The 24,528-nt window shown below is 46.8% G+C and overlaps 2 protein-coding genes across 13 annotated transcripts in view; one reads left to right on the forward strand and one right to left on the reverse strand.

Moving 5' to 3' along the window:
• Tmco3 (transmembrane and coiled-coil domains 3) overlaps positions 1-4,127 on the reverse strand; it is a 35,759-nt gene extending 31,632 nt beyond the window's left edge. For 2 of the 4 annotated variants that reach the window (XM_041673616.1, XM_041673613.1), the window contains exon 1: positions 3,846-4,127. The gene's annotated coding sequence lies outside the window, so the exon portion shown is untranslated. Of the gene's footprint in view, positions 1-494; positions 607-3,743 lie in introns of all 4 variants that reach the window. The other 2 variants (XM_041673614.1, XM_041673615.1) reach the window with 2 other exon arrangements.
• A 156-nt stretch (positions 4,128-4,283) lies between these two features.
• On the forward strand, positions 4,284-24,017 carry Dcun1d2 (defective in cullin neddylation 1 domain containing 2). 9 transcript variants are annotated; one of them, XM_041673621.1, is made up of 8 exons: positions 4,284-4,410; positions 7,061-7,109; positions 8,691-8,907; positions 11,669-11,837; positions 15,399-15,529; positions 18,970-19,052; positions 21,359-21,455; positions 22,406-24,017. In XM_041673621.1, exons 2-8 carry the CDS (start codon positions 7,107-7,109, stop codon positions 22,483-22,485), a joined length of 780 nt encoding a protein of 259 aa, XP_041529555.1. In that variant the 5' UTR covers positions 4,284-4,410; positions 7,061-7,106; the 3' UTR covers positions 22,486-24,017. The 9 variants fall into 9 exon arrangements, with proteins under 9 accessions (XP_041529555.1, XP_041529553.1, XP_041529552.1 ...); XM_041673618.1 differs by lacking the exon at positions 7,061-7,109 and having other exon boundaries at positions 4,407-4,437; positions 22,406-22,506; positions 22,622-24,017; XM_041673620.1 differs by lacking the exon at positions 4,284-4,410 and adding an exon at positions 4,793-4,869.
• Positions 24,018-24,528: the final 511 nt, after the last annotated feature.

Genomic DNA, 24,528 nt, shown 5'->3' on the forward strand with positions numbered 1-24,528 from the left:
TTTTTAGTATGCTGCTATTTTTAATTGGTTAAAAAGACATTTTGATGGCAGGTGGGATGGTGTACACTTGCAATCCCAATACTCAGGAAGCTGAACTAAGGCAGAAAAGCCAGGAGCTCAAGGTCACTGTGAACTACATAGAAAGTCTGAGGACAGCCGGGGTTACATAAGAAGAACACATTTTCCCCCAAAAGCAATAATGACAATAATAAAATGGAAAGACTCTCTGGTTTTCTGCAATACTGAACAGCCACATAAAACAGCTTGGACAGATCACAACACTGGGTGGAGAGATCCCCCAAAAGCAAAACACTGTAAAGTCCACCTAGTGTTCTCAAAACAACAGCATGGCAGGAAGGCCGCGTGGATGAGTGGTCCTTAGCGTTAGGAGCAGGAGGTGGTGGCGATGGCTGCTAAAAGGAGTAGGAGGGACTCCCAAGAGCTAGACAGGCCTGAACAGACGAGGGCAAAGATGCTTACACACACTTACTCACCTGGGGCTCGCACAGCTGAGCCACTTTCCACAGCAGGCAACTGAACAACATCCCAAATGTGACTGCTGACAACTTCCTGCTAGTATACAGCCCAGAGGGCAAAATGCTGCTCCTAGAGAGAACAAGTGAAGGATCTACTTCACCTAGTTTTTCTTAGTAGTCTTAAAACTGAGTTGGAAATTAATAAATGGGACCTCCTGAAACTGAAAACCTTCTGTAAAGCAAACAACACGGTCAACAAGACAAAATGACAGCCTACAGAACGGGAAAAGATCTTCACTAACCCCACATCAGACAGAGGCCTGATCTCCAAAATATACAAAGAACTCAAGAAATTGGACACCAAAAGATCACATAATCCAATAAAAAATGGAGTACAGACCTAAACAGAGAACTCTCAACAGAATCGAAAATGGCTGAAAGACACTTAAGGAAATGTTCAACATCGTTAGTCATCAGAGAAATGCAAATCAAAACAACTCTGAAATTCCATCTTACACCTGTAAAAATGGCCAAGATAAAAAACACTGATGACAACTTATGCTGGAGAAGTTGTGGGGAAAAGAGAACACACCTGCATTGCTGATGGGAATGCAAGCTGGTGCAACCCCTTTGGATGTCAGTGTGGCGATTTCTCAGAATACTAGGAAACAACCTTCCTCAAGACCCAGTAATACCACTTTGGGGTATATATTCAAAGGAATGCTCAATCGTGCCACAAGGACATGTGCTCAGCTATGTTTATTATTTATCTGTTTACTTATTTTTTGAGACAATCTCACTATGTAGCCCTGGCTGACCTCAAGCTCACAGAGCTGTCTCTGCCTCCCAAGTGCTGGGATTAAAAGTGTACTCTACCAACAGCAAAATTTACTTTAAATTCTAAAGGACACTTGAAAGGGGCACTTATACCCCATATACACACAACAGATAGTTGGCAAAGACAAAGTCTACGAATTCATACCTAAGGACTACAATAATTAGAAAACAAAAAAGAGGAAGTAAATGACAGGATAATTCTCATGAGCCCTGAGGAGAGTTTTAAAGCATTATGTGAGCATTAGAGTACTACTCATTGGTAAAAACAATGACGTCTTGAAATCTGCACGCTAATGGATGGAACTAGAAAACAACATCTTGAGTGAGGTAGCACAGACCCAAAAAGAGGAATATGGTATGAACTCACTCCTAAGTGGACACTGGCTGTAAACAAAGAAGCCTATAGTTCAATGAAGTGAGCCTAGTTCCTGATTCTAGAGAAGCTATGTAACAAGGTGAACCCTAAGAAAAATAAACATAGATTTACCTGGAAAGTCGAAATAGACAAGATCACCTGACAAAATTGGGAGCATGGGGTTGGGGGAATAGGGAGGCTGGAAAGGGAAGATGAGGGGAGAAAAAGAGTGGGGAGAAGAACTTGGGGGAACGGGATAGTCAGATGGAGGAAGGACAGAGAGGAGAGCGAGGAAAGAGATATTTTGATTGAGGGGGCCATTGTAGAGCTAGCAAGAAACCTGGCACTAGAGAAATTCCCAGGAATCCACAAGGATGACCCCAGCTAAGACCCTAAGCAATAGAGAAGAGGGGGCCCGAACTGGCCTTGTCCTGTAGTCAGACTGATGAATATCTTAAATGTCACCATAGAACCTACATCCAGCAACTGATGGAAACAGAGGCAGAGACCTGCATCGGAGCACTGGACTGAGCTCTCAAAGTTCAGTTGTAGAGTGGGAGGAGTGAGAGTATGGGCAAAGAGGTCAAGACCATGATGAGAACACCGACTGAGACAGTCTACCTGAGCTAATGGGAGCTCACCAACTCCAGCCGGACAGGGAAGGACTCAGCATAGGTCCAAACTAGTCCCTCTGAATGTGGTGACAGTTGCATGGCTGGAGCAGACAGTGGGGCCCTGGCAGTGACACCAGGATTTATCCCTACTGCATGTACTCGCTTTTTGGGAACCTATTCTCTTTGGATGGATACCTTCCTCAGCCTAGATACAGTAGGGAGGGCACTGGACCGTCCCCAAAGCACCATGCCTTACCCTCTCTGAGGAGTGGATGGGGGAAGGGCAGGTGGAGGGAATGGGAGGAGGGGAGGGAGTGGGAACTGGGATTGGCATATATAATGAAAAAGATAGTTTGTCTTCCTTTTAAAAGAAATTTTTAAAAGTGGGGGCTGGAGAGATGGCTCAGCGGTTAAGAGCACTGACTGCTCTTCCAGAGGACCCGGGTTCGATTCCCAGCACCCACATGGCAGCTCACAACTGTCTGAAAATGCAGTTCCATGAGATCTGACACCTTCACACCAACAAACATAATAAAGTTAAGTAAATAAATTAAAAAAAAGTTTTAAAAGTGAAAAAAGTACTGTGTGAAATTATTAGGCAGGGGAGAGAAGCATTTCACTAATAGACCAATCCTTGAAACTACTTTGGAAAAAGAACAAAACATAATATGGAAGAGGAATAAGATGTCATGAACCATAGCTTCTTGGTGGTGTACAAAAGGTTCAAATAGCTACTTTGTTCAGGACGTTCCAACTCAAGTCCACAAAGAAAGGAGACGGAACCTACTCGCTAGTCAGCTGCCTGTGTCTGTTCTTTCTCTTGTTAGGGAAGCCAAGGAGGAGACAGAGACTGTGAAGAACGAGGCCCTTTCGTGGGCAGCAAATATTTCTCTGTGTAAGCAAATCTACTCTGTGCCCCACATAGCCGAGCTAGATGCTGAAAACGAAGGCGCTAGGGTATATGCGGTCCTACCCTCCTTTTAAGAGTTGGCAAAAGGCTGGAGCCAGAGGTTAAACCTACTGTGCTAGAGAGACCTTCCAAGTCACTTTCAACAGACTTGATTGGTTACACACACACACACACACACACACACACACACCCTACACGCAAACTAAGAACTAGGACTCCTTGAGTAATGTGTAAACCTTGGTTGCTTGTTGACTACACCTCTCAGGCTGTATAAGCTTCCAAGTGTTGCGAGACACCGCACTTCCTGCACCGCACCCTCCCTCAAGACAATCTTGGGGGGTCCGTTTCCAGGTATACCTTTAAAAAGAGGTTGTCTCAGTACCTCGGGGAGCTGAATCCTGGAGTCTAGACGAAGTCTTGAGAAGAGGAGCCCCTCCCCACCCCCAGAAAAGAAATCACTGGAAAGGTAACTTCCCGGGAAGGAGCCCCCCACAGGAAAGGAAACAAAGGCAGCCCCCCGAGGGAACACTCCCCCTTGGGAAGAGACAAACCGTGAAGGATCCCCGGGTAGGAGTCCCCAGGATTGAGTTCCCCGGAAAGGGACCCCGGTGTAACCAGTCTCAGGACAGGAGTCCCGCAATCGCAGAGCTCACCCCAAAGGAGGAGGCCGCTCCCTGGACCTGAGACCTCAGCATCACTGTCTCCGGTCGGGAGCTTCCTGGCGCAGCCAGCAGGACAGACGTGGGCCTGCCCACATCCCTTTCGTCGGCGTGGGTCCAGGACACGGAGGACGGCGCCGCCCTCTTTTTACTTCAGGCTCTTCTGACGTGCTGCTGAAAAGTAGTCGCGGCCCCTTTAAGCAAGCTGCCGGTGGACAGCTCCATCGGCCTTTGCACGGCGCTGTGCATGCCGGGAACAGTAGTTTCTATAGCTGGTCTCCTAGTGCGTAACCTAAGAGCCAGAAAACAGCAATAGCCTCCGAAAGAGAGGTCACGGTTTGCCCAAAACGCCGAGCGTCAGGCCGGAAGGGCGCCTGTCTACACTGCACGCGGAGAACCGGAGACTGAGTTAGCGTCCCAGCCGGCCAAAGTGAACGTCAGTATAGTGCGCCTGCGCAGAAAACCTGCTGCTAGCAGCGGCGACGGTCGCCCGCGCAGAGGAAAGCAGCGTGCGCTTGCGCAGAAAATTGAAGCCTCTTCGGCAGCGTTGGGGAGCATGGTAGGTGGCAGCGTCTGCGCTTGGCAGGTGCGGCCAGAAGCGGGCGCGGAGGTCACTGCTCTGTGCTGGCTTCGGGATCATTGGGCGGAGGAGGCCGGGTGTCCCCGTAGGGGCGCTGAGGGAGGGACACGGTTGACTTGGAGAGGCATGGCTCTGCCTGTAGGTGTGGGGAGCCCGGTTGGGTCTCTGGGAGGGCAAAGGTTCCTGATCGGCCCAGTGCTGCCCTGACCAGAGGGCGGGACGGGGCTGTGAGTGCGACGGATGACACCTGCCTGATGGGCGAGCCAACCCGCGTCGAAGTGGGCAGTGACGCCGACGGGGGCGGAGCTGGCCGAGCTCTGCCAGCTCTTGGTACGCGGAGGTTTCTGGAAGAGATGGAAGGAGGCAATCCCGGGGAGGTGGTGCAGGCGCCTGACTCTGCAGGGAGAGGATGGTTTGCGATCCGCGCAGCTGGCGCCGGTAATGGATGTCACCAATTGCTCGTTCTTTTCCAAAGCCAAGATCAGGCTGGGGATCCTGGAGATGGGAGAGACTGGCAGGACGTCGAGGTAGAGGAGGGTTAGCCTAGAAAATCTGTGCACAGGCGTAGATCGCGGGAGGGGCACCTGACAACCCCTTTCCTTGGATTTGGGGTAGCCATGCTCTGAGAGGCTGCGGGCGGATGGGAACCCAGGGAGACAAGATTTGTCTCTGTTTCTAGAGCGATGTCTGCTTGTCTTAAGAGTTTGTGCAAAGGAAAGCACATGGTTCTTTGGGAGAGCCTCTTAGGGAGGCAAGAGGGGATGGAATGGATACTGAGAAGGGTGAGGCTGGAAAACTAGAAGGTACGAACCCAGAAACCAAGAAATAATTGAGAAGAGCAGCCGAAAGACTCTCCTGACCAGCGGAGGAGACCAGCAGAGCCAGTGGCCAAGCCCCCCATGCCTGTGCCCTTATCTGGGAGGCTGAAAATCTGGAAGCGGTTGGATTTAAGGACCCACTCTCCAGGCCTGGACCTGCAAAAGCACAGTCAACCTAAAGTGGGCCACAAATTTATGTGATCAAATGATTGTCCGGTGAGCCTAAGAGGAGGTGCCTCCGGAAGAACATTTTACAGATTTTTTTTTTTAAATCTTATATCGAAGCACCCGTGTGCCTAAATTGTGCCTTATTGTACACAAGGTAACACATAACGCGTTTGAAGCTTTTTCATTCCCGCTTCCGCTGTTCTGGTCCCCTGTCCTTTTCCATGCCAGCCTCCGCTGTTCAAAAGGTCCTGTTGTCCTGCTTTCTGTATATCTGATTGATTATCCCTTTCTGAAATGATTCTGAGCAGCTGCGGTTGTGTGTGAGGCACTGTGCTGAGCTCTGGGAGACTATGGAAACACTGGTCAGTGACTTCAGGCACTTTCTCAGTGGGCTACTGTAAATGTAGTTTGGAAACTTGTGAAGAGTGAGGCAGATGAGCCATTGAAAACATTGGGCAGAGAACTCACCCAAAAGGTTGTCCCTGAAGGAGCTCCATACATCTCTTCTTGAGATGGTTTTCTTAAAATGAAATGTTTTATTGTAATTTAATCGAGCAAAAGGGTTAATTAACACTTACCAGTCCAGGCTGAAGTGATGGCTCTGCCGTTAAGAGTAATTGCCACCAAGCCCAATGACCTGAGTTCAATCCCTGGAATCCTGGAATCCAGATGGTGAATAAGTAAAACCAACAATACAAGTTGTTTTCTGACCTACACACTCACACACACACACACACACACACACACACTAAGTAATTGTAAACAACTTGCACTAAAAAAAAAAATCTGTGCAGGGCTGGAGAGATGGCTCAGAGGTTAAGAGCATTGCCTGCTCTTTCAAAGGTCCTGAGTTCAATTCCCGGCAACCACATGGTGGCTCACAACCATCTGTAATGAGGTCTGTTACCCTCTTCTGGCCTGTAGACATACACACAGACAGAATATTGTATATATAATAAATAAGTATTAAAAAATAAAAATCTGTGCATTTTAAACAATAAAATAATGAGACATAGAAAATGTCCTCTAGGACTTTGGTTCCTGGGACGTGCTAAACTTTATCTAAAGTCACTTGCCTAAGTAGACCTTGGCATGGATGCACTTGGAGCTCTTTTATTTTCCTGTAAATTTTTAGTTTATAAACCATTTTTCTTAAGAAAATTATTACCAATTCACCTTTCTTCCCATTGGACCTGAGTTCTCTTAGCTGTTTTTTTGTTTGCTTATTTGTTTTTGTTTGTTTGTTTTTTCTTTTTTGGTTTTTCAAAACAGATGTTCTCTGTGAAGCTCTGGCTGTCCTGGAACTCACTCTGTAGACCAGGCTGGCCTCGAACTCACAGAGATCCTACTGCCTCTGCCTCCCAAATGATGGGATTAAAGGCATGCGCCACCACCACCTGGTTTTTAATGCAAAGCAAACACTTTTTAGATTTAGCTGTGGATTATTGGTTTTTAAAAACATTTATTATTGGGGCTGGAGAAATGGCTCAGCAGTTAAGAGGACCCGAGTTTGGTTTTTAGCACCCATGTGGCGGCTCACAATTGTCTTTAACTCCAATTGCAGGGGATCTGTCACCCTCTTCTGGCTTTTATGGGCACCAGATTTTCCTAACCTACTCCCGTTTTCTTCTTTGCTGTGGCAGCTAGCGGCTTGGAGCCTGCTTTCCAGCCCATTTTCAGCTCTTATACATGGTATGCATGTCTTTGTTTTAATCCCTTTCCTGCCTCCCCCCCTTTATTTCTTCATCTGCACCTTACTATTCATTATGTATTTCTGTAAGTTAAATTTTATTCTGTTACTACTATAAATTCTCATCTTTATTTGAATAAGAAAAGTGCAGTCCTCTTAAGTAAAAATTGTTCCCTTATTATTGTTTAAAGCTTCTTGTTTAAAAAAAAAAAAGAATCCTCAGGACTGGTGACAGACCACTGTAGCTTGGCACTTTCCTAGTGTGCATGAGATCCCGGGTTTGATCCCCAGTTCTACTGAATAAAGAAAGAAACTGTTTATTATGGAGTCTGTTTTGATTTCTAGAAATGAGCTCATCACTTCTGGTGTTGCTTTCCCTGAGTTACCTTAGAGGCGTGGCTGTGCTGGTCAGCAAGCATGCAGATGCACTCTTTCGCTCCGGACTATATATAGCGCCGTTCCTCGGCAGTGCTATTCCTGCCTCCCCACAGCCTCTGTCCCACTTTTCATCTCACGGTTTGTGTGCTCCCTTGTGGCCCTTTGTAATTTCCTCCAGTGTAGCGCTTAGTTATTTGTGTGTTTCCATCAGCACCGTTCTGCTCCTAAACTAAGAAAAGCCTTAAAACAATAGTGCTTCCAAACTGTCTATTTCCTCAGTATTCACTGGAACCTGAACTTAATGGAAGCTCCTGATTCTGCAGGGGGGGCCCTAGGATAGCATCAAGTCCCCGTGTTGTTGGCAGGGTACCAGATGCGTATTACTGAGATATTGTGCTAATGTTTTAAGGGGGAGGGGAGCAGTATTTTATACAAAGGGAACATGCTTTTCTTTTTTTTTTTTTTTCTTTTTTAAGACAGACTCACATCATAGCCCTGACTGGCCTGGAACTTTCTGTGTAGACCAGACTGGCCTCTGAATATCCTCCTGCCTCTGCTTCCCATGTGCTGCAATTAAAGGTATGCACCACCATACTTGGCTCGCTTGCTTATTTATTTATTTACTTTTTATAGACAGGACTCCCAGTATAGCCCCTGGCTACCTTAGAGCTCATTGCATAGAGGCTGGCCTTGAACTCATTCATAGTCCTCCTGGCTCTGGCTCCCAAGTTCTGGGATTACTCATGTGCATCTCCATTCCTGGCTTATAGTATATTGTCTATAAAAGGTTGATTTTCATCGACTTTTCGTTAAACTTTTATATATTTATTACTGTAGAGTTGCTTTCATTTCCATTTTCAGAAGACTATGCAGTCTTTTGACTGATGAAGAGTAAGGTTTTGGTCCCTGCTATTCTGAAAGTTGGGTCCAACAAGAAAAATAAATCCAGTTAAAATGTAGGTGTAAAATGTAAAAATAGACGTATGCCATGTGGTGATGGCGCACGCCTTTAGTCCCAGCGCACAGGAGACAGTAGCAGGCGGATCTCTGTGAGTTTGAGGCCAGGCTGGACTACAAAGTAAGTTTCAAGACAGCCAGAGCTACACAGTAAAACCCTGTCTCAAAAAACAAAACAAAAACAAAGAATCAAGGCTGAGCAACCATGGATTCATTGGCTTTCCCACCTTTTTGTTTTCATCCCAAAGCATAAACTTAAATCAACTCAGAAGGACAAAGTCCGCCAGTTCATGGCATGCACACAAGCTAGCGAGAAAACTGCCATCTACTGCCTGACACAGAATGAGTGGAAACTAGATGAGGCTACAGACAGTTTCTTCCAAAACCCAGAGGCGTTCCACCGAGAGTCTATGAAGAGCGCGGTGGACCAGAAGAAACTGGAGCAGCTCTATGGCAGGTACAAAGGTAAGGGGTACAATGGCAGCAAAGCCAACCAAACGCTGTAGTGCGCATCTCGGATGATGGTAGTGGACAAGCACACGGGTGATGCTGGTGGACGCTAGAGGATGAGCACACGGGTGATGCTGGTGGATGGGCACACGGATGATGCTGGTGGACGCTAGAGGATGAGCACATGGGTGATGCTGGTGGATGGGCACACGGATGATGCTGGTGGACGCTAGAGGATGAGCACACGGGTGATGCTGGTGGACGCTAGAGGATGGGCACACGGATGATGCTGGTGGACGCTAGAGGATGGGCACACGGGTGATGCTGGGGCACACGGATGATGCTGGTGGATGAGCACACGGGTGATGCTGGTGGATGGGCACACGGGTGATGCTGGGGCACACAGATGATGCTGGTGGATGAGCACATGGGTGATGCTGGTGGATGGGCACACGGGTGATGCTGGGGCACACGGATGATGCTGGTGGACGCTAGAGGATGGGCACACGGGTGATGCTGGTGGATGGGCACACGGGTGATGCTGGGGCACACGGATGATGCTGGTGGATGAGCACACGGGTGATGCTGGTGAATGGGCACACGGGTGATGCTGGGGCACACGGATGATGCTGGTGGATGAGCACACGGGTGATGCTGGGGCACACGGGTGATGCTGGGGCACACGGGTGATGCTGGGGCACACGGATGATGCTGGTGGATGAGCACACGGATGATGCTGGTGGACGCTAGAGGATGAGCACACGGGTGATGCTGGTGGGTGAGGAGCACGGGTGATGCTGGGGCACACGGGTGATGCTGGTGGATGAGCACACGGGTGATGCTGGTGGACGCTAGAGGATGAGCACACGGGTGATGCTGGTGGATGAGCACATGAGTGATGCTGGAGCACACGGGTGATGCTGGTGGACGCTAGAGGATGAGCACACGGGTGATGCTGGTGGGTGAGGAGCACACGGGTGATGCTGGAGCACACGGGTGATGCTGGTGGACGCTAGAGGATGAGCACACGGGTGATGCTGGTGGGTGAGGAGCACACGGGTGATGCTGGTGGATGGGCACACGGGTGATGCTGGTGGACGAGCAGCAAAGACCCAGATGCCTCCTCCTTGTGTGTAGTTCTAGAGTCCACTCTCCTTAGCAGAGAGGCTGGAGATGAGGGAAGGAGTCGCTAGCCTTCACCTCACCCCTCAGTCCCTGTTCTGTGCATGCTGAGGATGTCCAGCAGGGCTTTGCAGGCTACTGTTTCAGGCGTGCTATACCTGTGAATGCATTTTCCCAAAATGCTCTCTGTTAAGGCTGAGGCAGGGGTTTTTATTGGTTTTGTTTGGTTTTTAATAGGCCTTTTGTCCCATAAGCATGGAGAGGGTTACTCCACGTATAATACAATTAGAAAGATGTCTGGTTTTATTAATTTCATTTGTGTCATCAATTTTTCTTTGCTGTTGGTCACCATGGTACATCCCAGGACTTGGGAAGCTGAGGCAAGAGAATTGCTGCAAATTCAAGGCAAGCCTGGGATCCACAACACACCCTATCTCAAAAGACAGCAGGGGTATCATTTAGAGTAGAGGTAGGGCTGGAGAGCTGCCAAGGACTTACTGTCCAAGCATGAGGACCTGAGTTCAGATCCTCAGCACCCACATAAAAGCTGAGTGTGGAGACACATGCCGGTAACTCCACTCCCAGGAGAGTAGACACAGCTGGGTCCCAGGGGCTCACTAGCCAGCGAATATAGCCAAAGCATCACACTGCAGGCTCAGGCTCAGAGATCCTATGTAAGAGGTAAGATGGTGGGGTTGGAGGAACAGCTCAGCAGCTAGAGCACTTGCTGAATTACAGAGGACTGGAATTTGGTTCCCAGTATCTATGTGGTAATTCACAACCCTTTGTAATTCCATTTCCAGAGGAACCGACACTCCAAATGGTCCTGTACTGTCTATAGCGCCCATGCCACTACAGGACTAGTACTCGAGCCAGGAACTGGACTGGAGACTTAGAAACACAGAGAGACACAGACACGGACACGGGTCATCCTTGTTACAAGAATGCCAATCCCCCTTTATTGTGCTCAGGGGCAGCTTATATAGGGATCCTTAGCCATGCCCAACTCTCGGGATCTTTCAGCAGTGGGCTTCATCAGCCTGCCATCAGGGTCTTGTGCTCAGAGCAGCTGCAGGCAAAGAAAGTCAAGGGGCCAAGGATCTATAGCTCCCAACACATTGAAGCTAGCAAATGAAATTACTTAAAAAGAAAACCAATCGCTTTTGCCTTGGCAGAATTGTGAGCACTCTTATTTCCCTTCCCTCCGTTCTCCAGAGTCTGAACTGAGATAAACCCACAGCATGTGTGCCCACGTGGAGCAAGCCTCCACTACATAGCTTCGTCCTCGGCTGGAAGTTAAACAGAGTTTTGGCTTTGGTTTTAGTTTTCCTGTATTGATGTTAGAACCCAGGGCCTCAAGCACACCATGCAAGCATTCCTGCCTGAGATTGTGCTCAGCCCTTAAATTAATTCTTAATGATGACATCTCTTTACAAGAGTTTCAGTCTTCTTTCTAGATGTTAAGGATGAACTGTTTTCTGGATAGATTTTTAACTCTCTGTATTTATTTCATACTTAATAGAAAATGGTTGTTCACTGACTGGTGTGACTGAAATACTTGATAGAACTGTATGATATAGTATGATTCTAACAAGCTATTTTAGGATTGCTTTTCAATGTAGTATGATGTCCCCCCCCCCAATTTTAACAACAGACCCACAGGATGAAAACAAAATCGGAGTTGATGGGATCCAGCAGTTCTGTGACGATTTGAACCTGGACCCTGCCAGTATTAGCGTTTTGGTCATAGCATGGAAGTTCAGGGCTGCCACTCAATGTGAATTTAGCAAAAAGGAATTTGTGGATGGCATGACAGAGCTGGGGTAAGTAAATTTCTCATTTTAAACCTTTCAGAAGGAAAGTTACTTAGATCATTTTTCAACCACTTACAAATCCTAATTTCATATACGTACACTTTCTTTGTGTATTATAAGCCTTCAGTTTCCTTTCAGAGTCAGGTTTTCTTCTACTATCATTACTCATATTAAATCTTCTTATTCTTTAAACTTAAAATTTTCCTTCCATTGGGGAGGAGATGGCTCAGTGGTTAAGAACTTGCACTACTGGCAGAGGCCATAGTTCAGTTCCCAGCACCCCTGTCAGCTGGTTCACATCCACGGCTTGTAACTCAAGCCCTAGGAGATCTGACCCCCTTGGCCTCTTCTGGTATCTGCGTACATGCATGCATATATACACAATTGTGTGCTCATGCACACATGCATAATTTAAATTACTAAAAATAAAGTCTAAAATTTTAAAACAAATATTCTTCCAAGTTTGAATTAACAGTGAATAATAGCAGGGTAAAATTTTTAACCACTCATTTTTGTACTAAATATATAATTTCTTATGTGGTTGTATTAAATGCCAATAAAATAATACCATTTTGGTTTTTGTTTCTTTATTATGCCTAACAGAGTTAGGATTAATGACTTTAGATGTTGCTCGTTTAGCAGATGTGACACAGAATAAATGAAAATGCCCAACAAAAATAACCTTTTAATTGGTAAACTTATGAACTGCTTTGTGAAGTTGTATAAAGGCCAACTTGTTCCCCTTGCTGACATTTCTGACTCTCTCATCCACTGTTGATACTTCAGAGTCAGTGTTTTGAGTTGCTGAAAAACAGGGTTCTTTGGGGTACCCACCCCTCAGACCCTTCGAGGTTCAGCTAAAGCGTCACAGCCAGCGAAGGAAAAATGACTAAGGGGATCTGAGGGGAGAAACAAATTATCACACACACACAATTCTTCCTCAGGATGTCTCTTCTAATTCTTCTGTCCTAACTGTATAATTTCTTAGCTCCAATTCTCTGTCTCAGTTCTAATTTCCATTCCAATTCTCTGCTACATTTTTTTTTCCTCTCCATTTTCCTAGCTGCTGATTTCTGGGACACTTCTGCTCCAGCTTCTGCTAACTCTCCTTGTTCTTACCCAGCTATAAAGACCCTCAAAATCTTGCAGGCACAGAGAGTAACCAGGCAACTCCAGTACACAGACAAAGGCAGTTTATGGCCCTTGGTCCATTAGCCCTTTTCCCAAATGTTGCAAGCTCTAAGGGACTTTTAGATCTGAAGTTTACACCATTTACTCTAAGCGGTTGAAACAAGGAGGAGACTCAAACCTCTAAATGATCAGATCTGGGGCTTGATGCCTATCAGAGGCGCCAGTGGAGGTTTGTCTTCCTCCGGGCTGTGGGTTGATGATTAGTTATTTTTCCTCAGAGTGAAAGACGGGCAGTAAATCTCCTGAACTCAGATTATCAGTAGACTGAGATGGAGATGAGGTGAGGAGTTAGGGCTCTTTTAATGCGAGGTTAGTTTAAAGTCGTTGCTTTCCTTATCTCTAAGTCAGGTAACCAGGGCCTGCTTATTTTTTCTGTCTGAGAAGCTATGAATCAACAGCTATGTCCTTTGATGTCTGGGAATGTCTTAAATGGAATGCTTTTTCCTGGACCCAGCACACTGACAATAAATATAATTGCAGGAAGGCAGATCTCCATGTTTACACTGAAGAAAGAAACAGAGACCTGGTAGTGGAAGCAGGTTTCTTGACTGAGACTGTCTTCACACATAGCTGGGGGATGTAATCAGTAAACCCCAAATGCATAGGGGAAATCGTGCCCAGTAAATGATCAAATAGTGCTGAACTGTGGGGGTAAGTCCTAAATTTGTAACAGGTAGGGATAAACTACAGAGAAATCTATCTCAAGAAACAGCTACTTTATTCACAAGGCAGTAATTCCAATATGCCTTGCATCTTGGCCTAATCTCCAATACAGAGTCCCTGACTCTGATGGGTTGACTTTGTGAAACGAGGCTGATTAATTAATGATTCCATGGCTCAGTGCAACTGAAAGCCTGTAAAGTTGTCTCCAACAACTGACTCTGCTTCTCCCAGTGACACGCCTGGAGAGAAGTGTGTTCACGTGTGCTCAGGCTGCGTGTGTAGAAATGCTAACAGCATTTCTTGTGATAAGAAAAATCACTATCAGTATGTTCTATAAATTACATACGTATGAGTCCTATGACAAAGGCAATGACTGAATTGTATCTGCACACACCGCAGGATCAACCTCACACATGATGTAGGCCAAAAGACCAGGCACGAAACAGCGTGAGTTCACGTTTTTGTCGAGCTCCAGGGTAGAGCAGTGCTGTCAGGTGGTAGAGCTAGAAGAACAGGAGAGTGGGCTCCGCCTCTCCAGGGGGGAGTGCTCAGCCTCTGTGGACCTGGGTGCCTGCCGCTCAGCTGTGCTACCTGGAGGTGGTGCCCGGGGCATGTGGTCACCAACGGGAGTCGACTGCATTTGTCCTGAGTGCACATCCCATAAGGGTGTGGAATAGTGGATAGTCTGGGAGCTGTAGGACTTCCTCCAGTTTGTCTTCCTTAGATTAAAGCACACCTTGGATAAGTGGTTGAGTACCATTCTTACTCTGTTCCCTGTTGGACAGTTGAAGCAAAATAGACCAATTCGTTTCGCTGCTCCACATTTATGCCTTAAAGAACAATTAATATTTTTACTGAGGTATTTTGGGATTGTTTTATGTCTGGGGGCTTTTTGTCTGTTTTGTTTTACAGAGCTGGGGATGGAGTCCAGGGCCGACTTATAGTAGGCAAGCCCTCTACTGCAGAGCCACACCCCAGCCCAGGCTGATTGCTGGTTTTAAAGGTGATTGTCTTTTTAGAGAAAAACTAATCTTTAAAACAATACAGCCTGGGCAAGGTGGTGCACCCCTTTAATTGCAGCACTGGGAAGGCAGAGGCAGGTGGATTTCTGTGGGTTCAAAACCAGCCTGATTTGCCCAGTGAGTTCCAGGACAGCCAGGACTACATAGAAAGGCTGGTTTAAACCACCAAAATGAAACAGGTTTTTTAAAACCCGGCTGTTTCAGACTGAACTTGCTACAGTTAATGTTAAATGCTTAAGCAATACAGCGCATTGGTGGCAATGGCCCAGGCTGACAGGAGCTCCCAGTTTCATGATCAGTGAATAAATGTGGACTCTGCATCTTGTCCCTGAGCCACCTCACTTGGCCTCGCTGTGGACAGGACACAATTTTGTTTTTCCTGACTTAGCAGTCCATACCACCAGGTAGAATCCCAGCACTCAGGAGGAAGAGGCAGGTGGATCTTTGAGTTTGAAGTGAACCTGGTCTATAGAGTGAGTTCCAGGACTAGGCTCCATAGAGAAACCCTGTCTCAAAAAAACAAGCAGACAAACAGCACATGCCGTCCTTTCACGCGTTCAGCGAGCGCAGCCAGAGGCCTCAGTGCTGCCGCAGCTCCACAGCTACTTGATCTTTACAGCATCGCAAGGGAACCTGGGAGATGAGGAACGCTGGACGGGCAGGTGGCAAGTAACAAGCTTCCCTGTCGTCGCAGGTGTGACAGCACAGAGGAGCTGAAAGCTCTTCTTCCCAGACTGGAGCAAGAGCTTAAGGACTCGGCCAAGTTTAAAGACTTTTACCAGTTCACCTTCACCTTCGCCAAGAACCCTGGGCAGAAGGGTTTAGGTGAGTATGAACTCCAGGATTGCAAGGTGCCCATCTGAGTCCTGTTGTATGTGCACAGAATCAGCGGAATTCCAGCAGACGGACAGACAGCCGTGGCAGTGCTGTCTCTTAGGTTCTCTGTTCCACTTTGTTCTCATGTAACTGGAAATATCACTTGAGAATGTCTCTTGGCTTCCAGATTTAAATGTTTTAAATTTAAAATGCGAACTGCTTTGTGTTTCCTGTTATCTCTGTTGTTCCAAGTCCGCTGACAGTCTGAGTGTTGGGGGCTTGTCCTCCGCGTGGTGGCTCTGCCAGCTCTGCTGTGTCCCACACCTCATTGCCGCTCCTCCCAGAGCTGTACAGTCCCACTCGTGCTTCACTGCAGATGTGCACGTCTGGGAAGCATAGCTGAAAATTTCAGTCTGAGGTTTTGATTTATTGGGGGTTTTATTTAGTTCTGCATCTGAGTACTGGCTTATTTCTGGCTTGTTTCCTCCTAAGAATCCGTATCAACCTACAATGACTTGCCTGGACTTTGTAAAAGGCCTTGTGTATTTTTGTGAAACCTCTTACGTGATAGAAGGAATGTTTAGAAGATAAAATTGGCACAGAGGCAGTAACAGAGCGGACTGAACTCTACATAGGGAGTTAGAAAGGGCTGTGACGCAGACGGGCGGAAGCCTGCCTGGCGCACCTGTTCTACCACCACATGCTTGTGCAACGGCTCCTCATTTTGTACTCAGCAGACAGTTAATCTCAGCTAGGATGATGTGGAAGGTCCTTCTGTATATGTGTTGCTTTTGTTGGTTGATGAATAAAGCTGTTTTAGCCAATGGCTTAACAGTAAAACTAGGTGGGAAGTTCAAACAAAGATATAGAGAGAGAGTGGGCGGAGTCGAGGAGACACCACACAGCTGCCGAAGGAGTAACGTGCCTCACTGGTAAGCCAGTGGCAATACACAGATGTATAGAAATGGGTTAATTCAGTAATTAGAACTAGCCAGTAAGAAAGACATTGGCGAAACAATTGTAGCTGATAGTAAGCCTCAGAGTGGTTATTTCCTAAGTGGCTGTGGGAGCTAAGGGTGTAGAGAAACTCGTGCAGTGGGAGCAGGTGAGATGCAGAAAAGCCTTCTGGCAACACAAAGAGGCTTTTTTGGGGGTATGTTTGTGTGTGTGCACACACATGCAGGAACACACATGTGCTTGCTCCTGTGTTTGTACACAGAGCCTCACACACACTAGGGTGAGTACTCGGCTGCTGAGCTGCACCTCAGTGTGGTGCTTTGTTGTGATGTGGAAACTTAGGTGAGTTCCTGCTGACTGCCATGTGAAGTCGGGGAGCTCTGAGAACCTTGACTTTGAGGAAACAAGGTTTCATACTAACTAGCTATTTTCTTCCTGAGCAGAGGCTGCTCTGTCGAGTGGAACATTGCATGTGTGATTCTAACTACCCTTGCCTTTTAGCATTTTCTGTTTTCTTTTATGTTTTGTTCTGGTTTTTTGTTTGTTTTTGTTTTTCAAGGCAGGGTTTCTCTGTAGTTTTGGAGCCTGTCCTGGAACTCAGTCTTGTAGACCAGGCTAGCCTCGAACTCACAGAGATCTGCCTGCCTCTGCCTCCTGAGTGCTGGGATTAATGGTGTGCGCCACCACCGCCCAGTGCATTTTCTTAATCACGAAATGGACTTTTTACATTGAGAAAAAATTGATGCCAAACATTCTCATTACAGAGTAACTATGGCCCCTGATTTCAGTCTCAAAGTCTGCTGTTTGAGAAGTTTGTAGTTATTCTGCAAATGGCCCAAGCTCACTTGGATAGCCGGACATTTTTTGCAGAGGCATATTAAATGTTGGAAATGTGTACTTTCACTTTAAGGTCATGTAACTCGTGAACGTCCATGTGAGGTACTTTATTTATAAGAAGGGTTCTAGGACCAACGCTAACCCAGACGCAACTAGATTCTAAAGTATGCCATAAAACTTTATTTTCCTTTCCTCCTCAGGTTCGCCTCCATTTCCCAGTGTGAGCGCTTTACATCATTAAGATGAGTTGACTCTAGATCTCACTTAATGTCCTTCCTAAGGGATAAGGATGTAGACTTAGAAGCAGGACAAGACTAATCGTCTTAGCCTTACACTGCGGGTCCCATAGGTAAGGCCTAGCAAGCCCTCCACACGCCATGATTGGACCTCTCTGACTTGCTCCTTTCCATGGTGACTCCAGGGTGCTTAGGACGGATCAGACCTGCAGCATACCCTGTAAGCCCACAGGGAATAACCGAATAACCGTCCTATTCACCGTTGGTCACTAGCCATTCATCTCTAGCTCATTAGTGTTAGTAATGGTCAGCTCAAATTGGAGCAGTGGCATCAGTACTTTTCCTCCAGGTGGGATCAAACCAGATTCAGGAGAAAGTCTTGAAAAGTGCTTCTTTGTGGATTTCGTATTTATGCTAATCTGTGTCCTTAATATAGTTGTGGATCTGCTTCTCGCATATCTCTATCTGACATACATGCAGAAATGTAATTCGGAGATTATTTCAGCATAGCTGTCTTTTTATTGCCTCTGGTGAGCAGTATTCATCAGGATTAAAATGGGCTTAGAGATAGGCCTGCTGCTTCTAGCATGTAAGAAGAAGGTACTAAAAGCTCTCGTTTACAGCGAGCAGGGAGTAGACAGCTATTCCCAAAAATCTCTGGAGAGTCTGTCCCAGAGCCTTCTGAAACCCAGCCCTCGGGTTCCATGAAATACACAGCTTTAAGATGAACCTTACAATGTAGATTTGCTTCAGAATGGTGAATTATCACCGTCTTCTGGTTGAGGGAGAGGAAATAGGCTTTGATTGATAAATAACCCAAATTTTTACTAACTGTGTAGTAGTGAATAGTTTTCTCTATATGCAGAAATCTGTCTTAACTGTGCAGTGAGAAATTCAGGGTCCTTAGGCTGTGCAGTTTGCTTGTGGATCAGGTAGTTCTGAGACAGCTCAATCTGTCGACGTGTACACGACCATGAGACAAGTCTGCTGGAGAAAACCGATCCCTCCCTTCTAAATGGGTCCTTTAATTTTCAGTTTTTCCCTTGGAAATGGCAGTGGCCTACTTTCTGAATAAATGATGTATGCTAATAGTAGTAATAGACTGGATCAGGCGGTTAAGTCTGATACACGGGGAATGCAAGTCTCCAGAACTGGTTAACTGGGGGCAGCTGCTTGCAAGTCCAAATAATACACACGTGCTGCCTAAGGAACTTCCTCGGGTTCATAGAGTTAGATTACATGGCATTTCCAGAAACACTGTGTAGAGATTGGGTAAGGCTGCCAATAATTGTTTTTATCCCATAGAACAGAAGACTGATTTATTAATCAATCCCTCTCTCTCTCTCCCCCCCTCTGTCCCTCCCTCCCTCTCCTTCCCTTCCTCCATCTTTCTCCCCCACTCCCATTTCTCTCTGACAGATTTAGAAATGGCTGTTGCATATTGGAAGTTAGTATTGTCTGGAAGGTTTAAATTTTTAGATCTTTGGAACACATTTCTGCTGGTAAGTGACTGTTTCTTGCCTTGTGTGCCCAATTGAGAAGTTTCTCTTATTTAAAATGCTAAGGCCTGGGCCCTGCATAGGAGTACACGCTTTAATCCCAGAACTCAGGAGGGTAAGTCAGGTGGATCTCTGTGAGTTCAAGCCTGATCTACATAGTGGGCTCCTGGCCAGCCTGGGCTACATAGTGAGATTGTGTCTCAAAATAAGTAAGTAACCAAATAGATAAATAAAATGCTAAGACTGAATGCAGGCATCTGATTAAAATATGATTATACGGGCATTCAGCCATCAGGCCAGCTGCACAGATTAACCACTTGCCGAATGCCGCAGCACAGCAGTGGAGAGCTGCTGGTGGAAACTGCTCCAAGGCTCTTCTCTACACAGCTACTTTTTCTAGAATGTTGTCAGTCAGCTTATAGCTGATGTCAGCTCACACTCGTTGCACACTGCTCTGCACTCTAGAGTGTGGACCAGGTCTTGTCTAGAGGTGCCCTAGCCATCGTATATGTCTGTAATCTGTTCTGCCCACACACAAGATGAACAGGAGGCTTTTGTAGGGTACGGTGAGGACGACATTGTGGCTGTGCTGGAGCCTGTACTGTGGAACAGCCAGGTTAGTTGTGAGCTATCGTAAGTGAGAAGAATGTCCTGGAGCCACAAAAGATGGTCCTGGGGACAGCAGAGATACCCAGACCTTCCACACTGTCACATCCATCAAAGAAGGTCACACTTCCCACAGCACACCCTGTGGCCGGACTGGGCACACCCCTCCTCTTCTCTATCTGTGACCCCAGCTGGCATGCACCCTGCTCAGCCATGGGCAAGATTGTGGCCTTGCGCATATTGCTTCTACGTGCCTCAGTTTCTTTAGTGATAGCAGTCGCGAGTGTGGCCTGGGGAGACCAAGCCCTGTCTTAGTGGCCTGGGAACGTTCATGTCAAGGGCTCATCCCATCCTATGTCATGTTACTTATAGAATGTTCAGTGTTGACAAAGCAATGCCCAGTTCTTCCTTTACTCATACTTGGGATGGAGCCTGCAGCCTCCTGCATGCTAGACAGGTGTTCTACAAGTGAACTCCATCCCCGGTTCCCTTCGTGTTTGAGGCATGGTCTTGCTGAGGTCAAGGAGCCCTGAACTTGGGATCTTCCAGTCTAACCTACTAAGTATCTAGGATTATTGGCCTATTTCACCAGGTTCTCATCTCCTGGTTACACCCAAAATTATGGGACATTGTCCAGAGGCCTCCACAGCCATGCGTGCAGAAGTAAGAAGGTGCTAGCACGTCATGGAGTTCGCAGAGTGTTAGAACACATGCAGCACCGCCGATGGGAAGACTGATGAAGATGAGAGTATTTCCCCGGTAGAGGAGAGGACAGAACAGCGGCGTTAGATCACCGTGTCAGCCGGCGGAGGAACAAACTGTAAAAACCACTGACAGTCCAGCAGTTGATGTCATAATACACTATATGAAGAATAAAGTTAATAAATAAACAGGCTTCAAAAAAATAAAGGTACAAGACAAGGCCAGGCAAGATGGCTCAGCTGATAAGGGTGGCAGCCACCAAGTCCCATGACCGGAGTTTGATCCTAGAACCTAAACAGTGGAAGGAGAGAACTGACCCCCAGTCCCCCCCAACAAAATGTCCTCTGACCTATGCACATGTGTAGAAATAAATGGGAAAAAATTTAATGATAGCATTCGCACATAGCAAGTATAGATGCTCTTTATGTTACGTGCATGTATTGGCATGTAAAAGCTGGTGTGTTGTGTTAAGTTCAAGGGAACGGGTTCTTTTGTAGGTGAGGCGAGAACTGGTGAATACGGGAGCCGCGGAGGCCCGGCGTTGCCCCAGAACTTGCCTCTCTGTGCTACAGTCATCATATTAGTCTCCGTGTTGGTGATATACCTGGAATATTGAGTAACAAAGATATTTTTAGATAATTATCTCATCCCATTCGAGAAATACTTGATATATAGAAACACAAACATGAGGAAATAAGATAAGTAGAAATGGGACTCCACGTCTTCCTGCGTCGTTTCTGAACAGGCTTAGGGGAGTGGGAAGGACTGGCCTTCTGTCTGACCAGACAGGAATATGTAATTTTAATATTTTAAAGTACATCAGTACTCTTTATTTGGACTTCGGCACACAGCACATCCAGTTGCTCTGAGGGACTATTACTTTTAGTTGTGATATTTGTGAATCCATGACCCTCGTCACGCTGAGGAGGACCCCTTGCTAAGGCAGTGTGCCCCAACCAATTGAACCTTAACCTGGTGGATGTCTTTCTCTTCTATATTAGGAGCACCACAAACGATCAATTCCCAGGGACACTTGGAACCTCCTCCTAGATTTTGGAAACATGATTGCGGATGATTTGTCTAACTACGATGAAGAAGGTACTAGAAGTTGTAGGACTGACTTCAGAGGGTTACCAGAGATGATCACACCTGTGGATGCTAATGGACCACCTCCAGAGTGAGGGACAGACACCAACCCAGAAGGGTCACCCACCCATGGGGATAGATAATGACTGACTTCCTTGTCAGCTCTAGAACAACATAAAACCTGGTTAGGATGACTGGAGATGTTACCATAAGTCTGCATATTCCCCCTAATGCCAGGGAACCCCACACTAGAAACAGTTAAGTCCTCCTATAGAGTAGCATTGCTCCCTGAGCAAGGCCTGGTCCTGGCAGCTAGTCTTCCCTTTACTCCTCATGCCTTGTGGCATGTTACCTTGTAGCTGATAGCATCCAGTTCATGTCCTGTCCCTCCCTTCTGTGTCCTCTACACTTAGTACAGTGCCCAACTCATACCAAACACCTAATGAATGCTTCTTGTGTAAAGGAAGGAATAGCTGACGGTAGACAGCTTGGTTCTCAGGAACCATAACTGTCCCTGGTAAAAACAGCTAGCTTGCGAGGCGGCCAGTGCTGCCAGAGGATCCATGTGAGCCCGGGTGCCCTGCCCCTGGTAGGCTGGGGAGTCTGGTGAGGAGTCAGAGAAGGAACGCCCATGGCGAAGGGGAATGTTCCTTGGCCCCTAGGAAGCAGTGGGTCCGTTTATTCCCATTCCCAGTCAGCGGGTTCTGACTGCCCATAAACTGGCTGAGGCCTGAGAGGCCACCTTGTAGGCCCAGGCAGTGGGAGTGTGGTCTCAAGGCCGTCACCCCCACCGCTCTCTGACCCTACTTCCTGGAGCAGCAGAACTGAGTCGTTTGATTAGATGCAGGCTGCGTAAGCTTCAGATTGTTTGGTTCTTTAGGTGACAGAATTGGGGGAAGAATATTTTTCATATAAAATACTGCTCTAAGACTTATTTTAAAAATCTGTTTGTTTTCCTTCAGGAGCCTGGCCTGTCCTCATAGATGACTTTGTAGAATATGCGCGACCAGTAGTCACAGGTGGGAAGCGCCGCCCTTTCTAAGCAAAGCCAGCTAGATGGAGGGTAAGATGAGCCGGATCCCGAATGAGACACCCGGGTTGGTTGCTGTGTGCACTTGTTGCTGACTTCAGAAGTCTTCCTCGTCCATTCATGAAACAAATCCTTACTCCGCTTCAAGGCTGTCGCGGCTGCCGCGTAGGAACCAAGAAACTCCTCAGGAAGTTAGGGACGTGTCGTCAGAGCTGTTGCTTTAGGAGCCGCCTGCATGCATGCCTTTACAGAGAGCAGCTTAGAACCTGTTGGCAGGGCTGAGAGCATACAGTTCAGTTCACGCTGTGAAGGTGAGCACCAGCGGTTTCCAAGGCCATGGAATCACGTTGTAATTATGCCTCAAAATAGCATCCGTGTCCTCAGAACGGTGTGTCTTCTCACCAGTCCAAGCTGTCAGAAGCGACCCTGATGAAGACAGCCTTTCCAGAGAGCCTACTGCTTTTAATCTTGGTATTCAAGATTGATAGTTCTGAATTATCAAGTCTCTAGATTTACTAGATACTCTGTTTTTATTTTCTCTAGAAGACATTGTTGCAATTTGCACAGGGATGTCGCAGGATGGAGTCCAGCAGGTCCATTTCACACTGTTTACAAGCTGCCGGGCCTGTTTTACTTATAATAAGGTTATGATTATTAGGCCTGGATGCTGCCTCCTGAGAAGTTTCTTATTTTTTTAATATATTTTATTATATTTAAAAGGACATTTTTCCATGAGAAATACTTCTTTTTGAGTGATGAATTAGATTTACAAATCAATGCACTGGTTCCCTTCACCTGTCTATAATGTCTTCAGTGCCCAGTGTCCAGCCCTTGGATAGCCATATGCATTTGGAAGCAAAAACACACATCATCCGAAAGCGTCTACCCACAAAGCCTCCGCCTCATTTGTCTGCACCATGGGACTGCACCGTGTCACTGTCTGCTTTTCTGGTGTTTATCTGCTCAAGATCCCCTCGTGCACACAGGCATGGAGGGCCTGGATACCGTCCGCTCATCTGGTGTTAAGCTTCGAACATCACTGTGCCGACCCTACCTCACACTTGCCAAGACTTGGTGTCACAAGCGTGCCTTGCTGCCCGGCCTACAGCGTGGCCATGGAGCAGATATGCTGGGCCCACTTCAGGATGGGGAACTGGCCAAATGCCTATATGCAGAAAGCGTGCTGTTGTGGTGGCTTCTGTGATGGGACATGCTCCTGACTTAGGAAGCAGCTTGTGTGCCCTACAGTGAGATGGACTGTTGACGGTGGATGGGTCTCACAGAGGCGATGGCGAATTGGGACAGGAGACCAGTCTCCACAAAGCCAACCCTCACTGTGTGAGGTGACATCTAGTGACCTGTCTACGCAGGTCCGTAAAAGGGACAACTGGGGCATCTTTGAGAGTGTATGTAACCAAACTAACTTAACGGAAACCTGGAAAACAAAGTAGCCTTCCAGGCTTTGTGGGTTCCTGACATATAGATAACCTCTGTTTGGAGAGATTTATGGGTACAAATAACTAAATTCTGAAGGTCTGCAATACACTATTTTTTTTTTTTTTTTTTTTTTTTTTTGGTTTTTTGAGACAGGGTTTCTCTGTGGCTTTGGAGCCTGTCCTGGAACTAGCTCTGTAGACCAGGCTGGTCTCGAACTCACAGAGATCCGCCTGCCTCTGCCTCCCGAGTGCTGGGATTAAAGGCGTGCGCCACCATCGCCCGGCTATTTTTAAGATTTAAAATTCTTCAGGAAGACCAGCGATAGGACTCAGCAGGCTAAGGCACATGCTGCCTAGCCTGACAACCCGAGTTCAATCCCTGGGAGCCACATGGTGGAAGGAGAGCACCCACTCCACACATGTGCCATGAAATGCATGTATTCCCCCTACACACACATGTACTTCCACAACAAATTAAATAAATAAACGTAACTTTAAAATTTTCAATTCTATGGGATTGTCAGTAGGCTGTGATGCACTAGTAACTGATGAAGGCTTTTCAGAGAACTGTGCTTTCGGTTCCATCATTTACACTTGAACTGCGCATGTAACAAAAACG

This window comes from Microtus oregoni, unplaced genomic scaffold (genome assembly GCF_018167655.1).
Source record: "Microtus oregoni isolate MIOR12 unplaced genomic scaffold, Mior012 000024F_ref0000369, whole genome shotgun sequence".
NCBI lineage: Eukaryota > Metazoa > Chordata > Mammalia > Rodentia > Cricetidae > Microtus > Microtus oregoni.

What these genes read in the sequence shown, in the direction of transcription:
- Dcun1d2 (XM_041673617.1), top strand. Translation starts at nt 4,408, where the DNA reads ATGGTAGGTGGCAGCGTCTGCGCTTGGCAG. An exon ending in GCTCTATGGCAGGTACAAAG is followed by an intron (nt 8,908 to 11,668) that starts GTAAGGGGTACA and finishes TTTTAACAACAG; the next exon opens with ACCCACAGGATGAAAACAAA. An exon ending in GTCTAACTACGATGAAGAAG is followed by an intron (nt 21,456 to 22,405) that starts GTACTAGAAGTT and finishes GTTTTCCTTCAG; the next exon opens with GAGCCTGGCCTGTCCTCATA.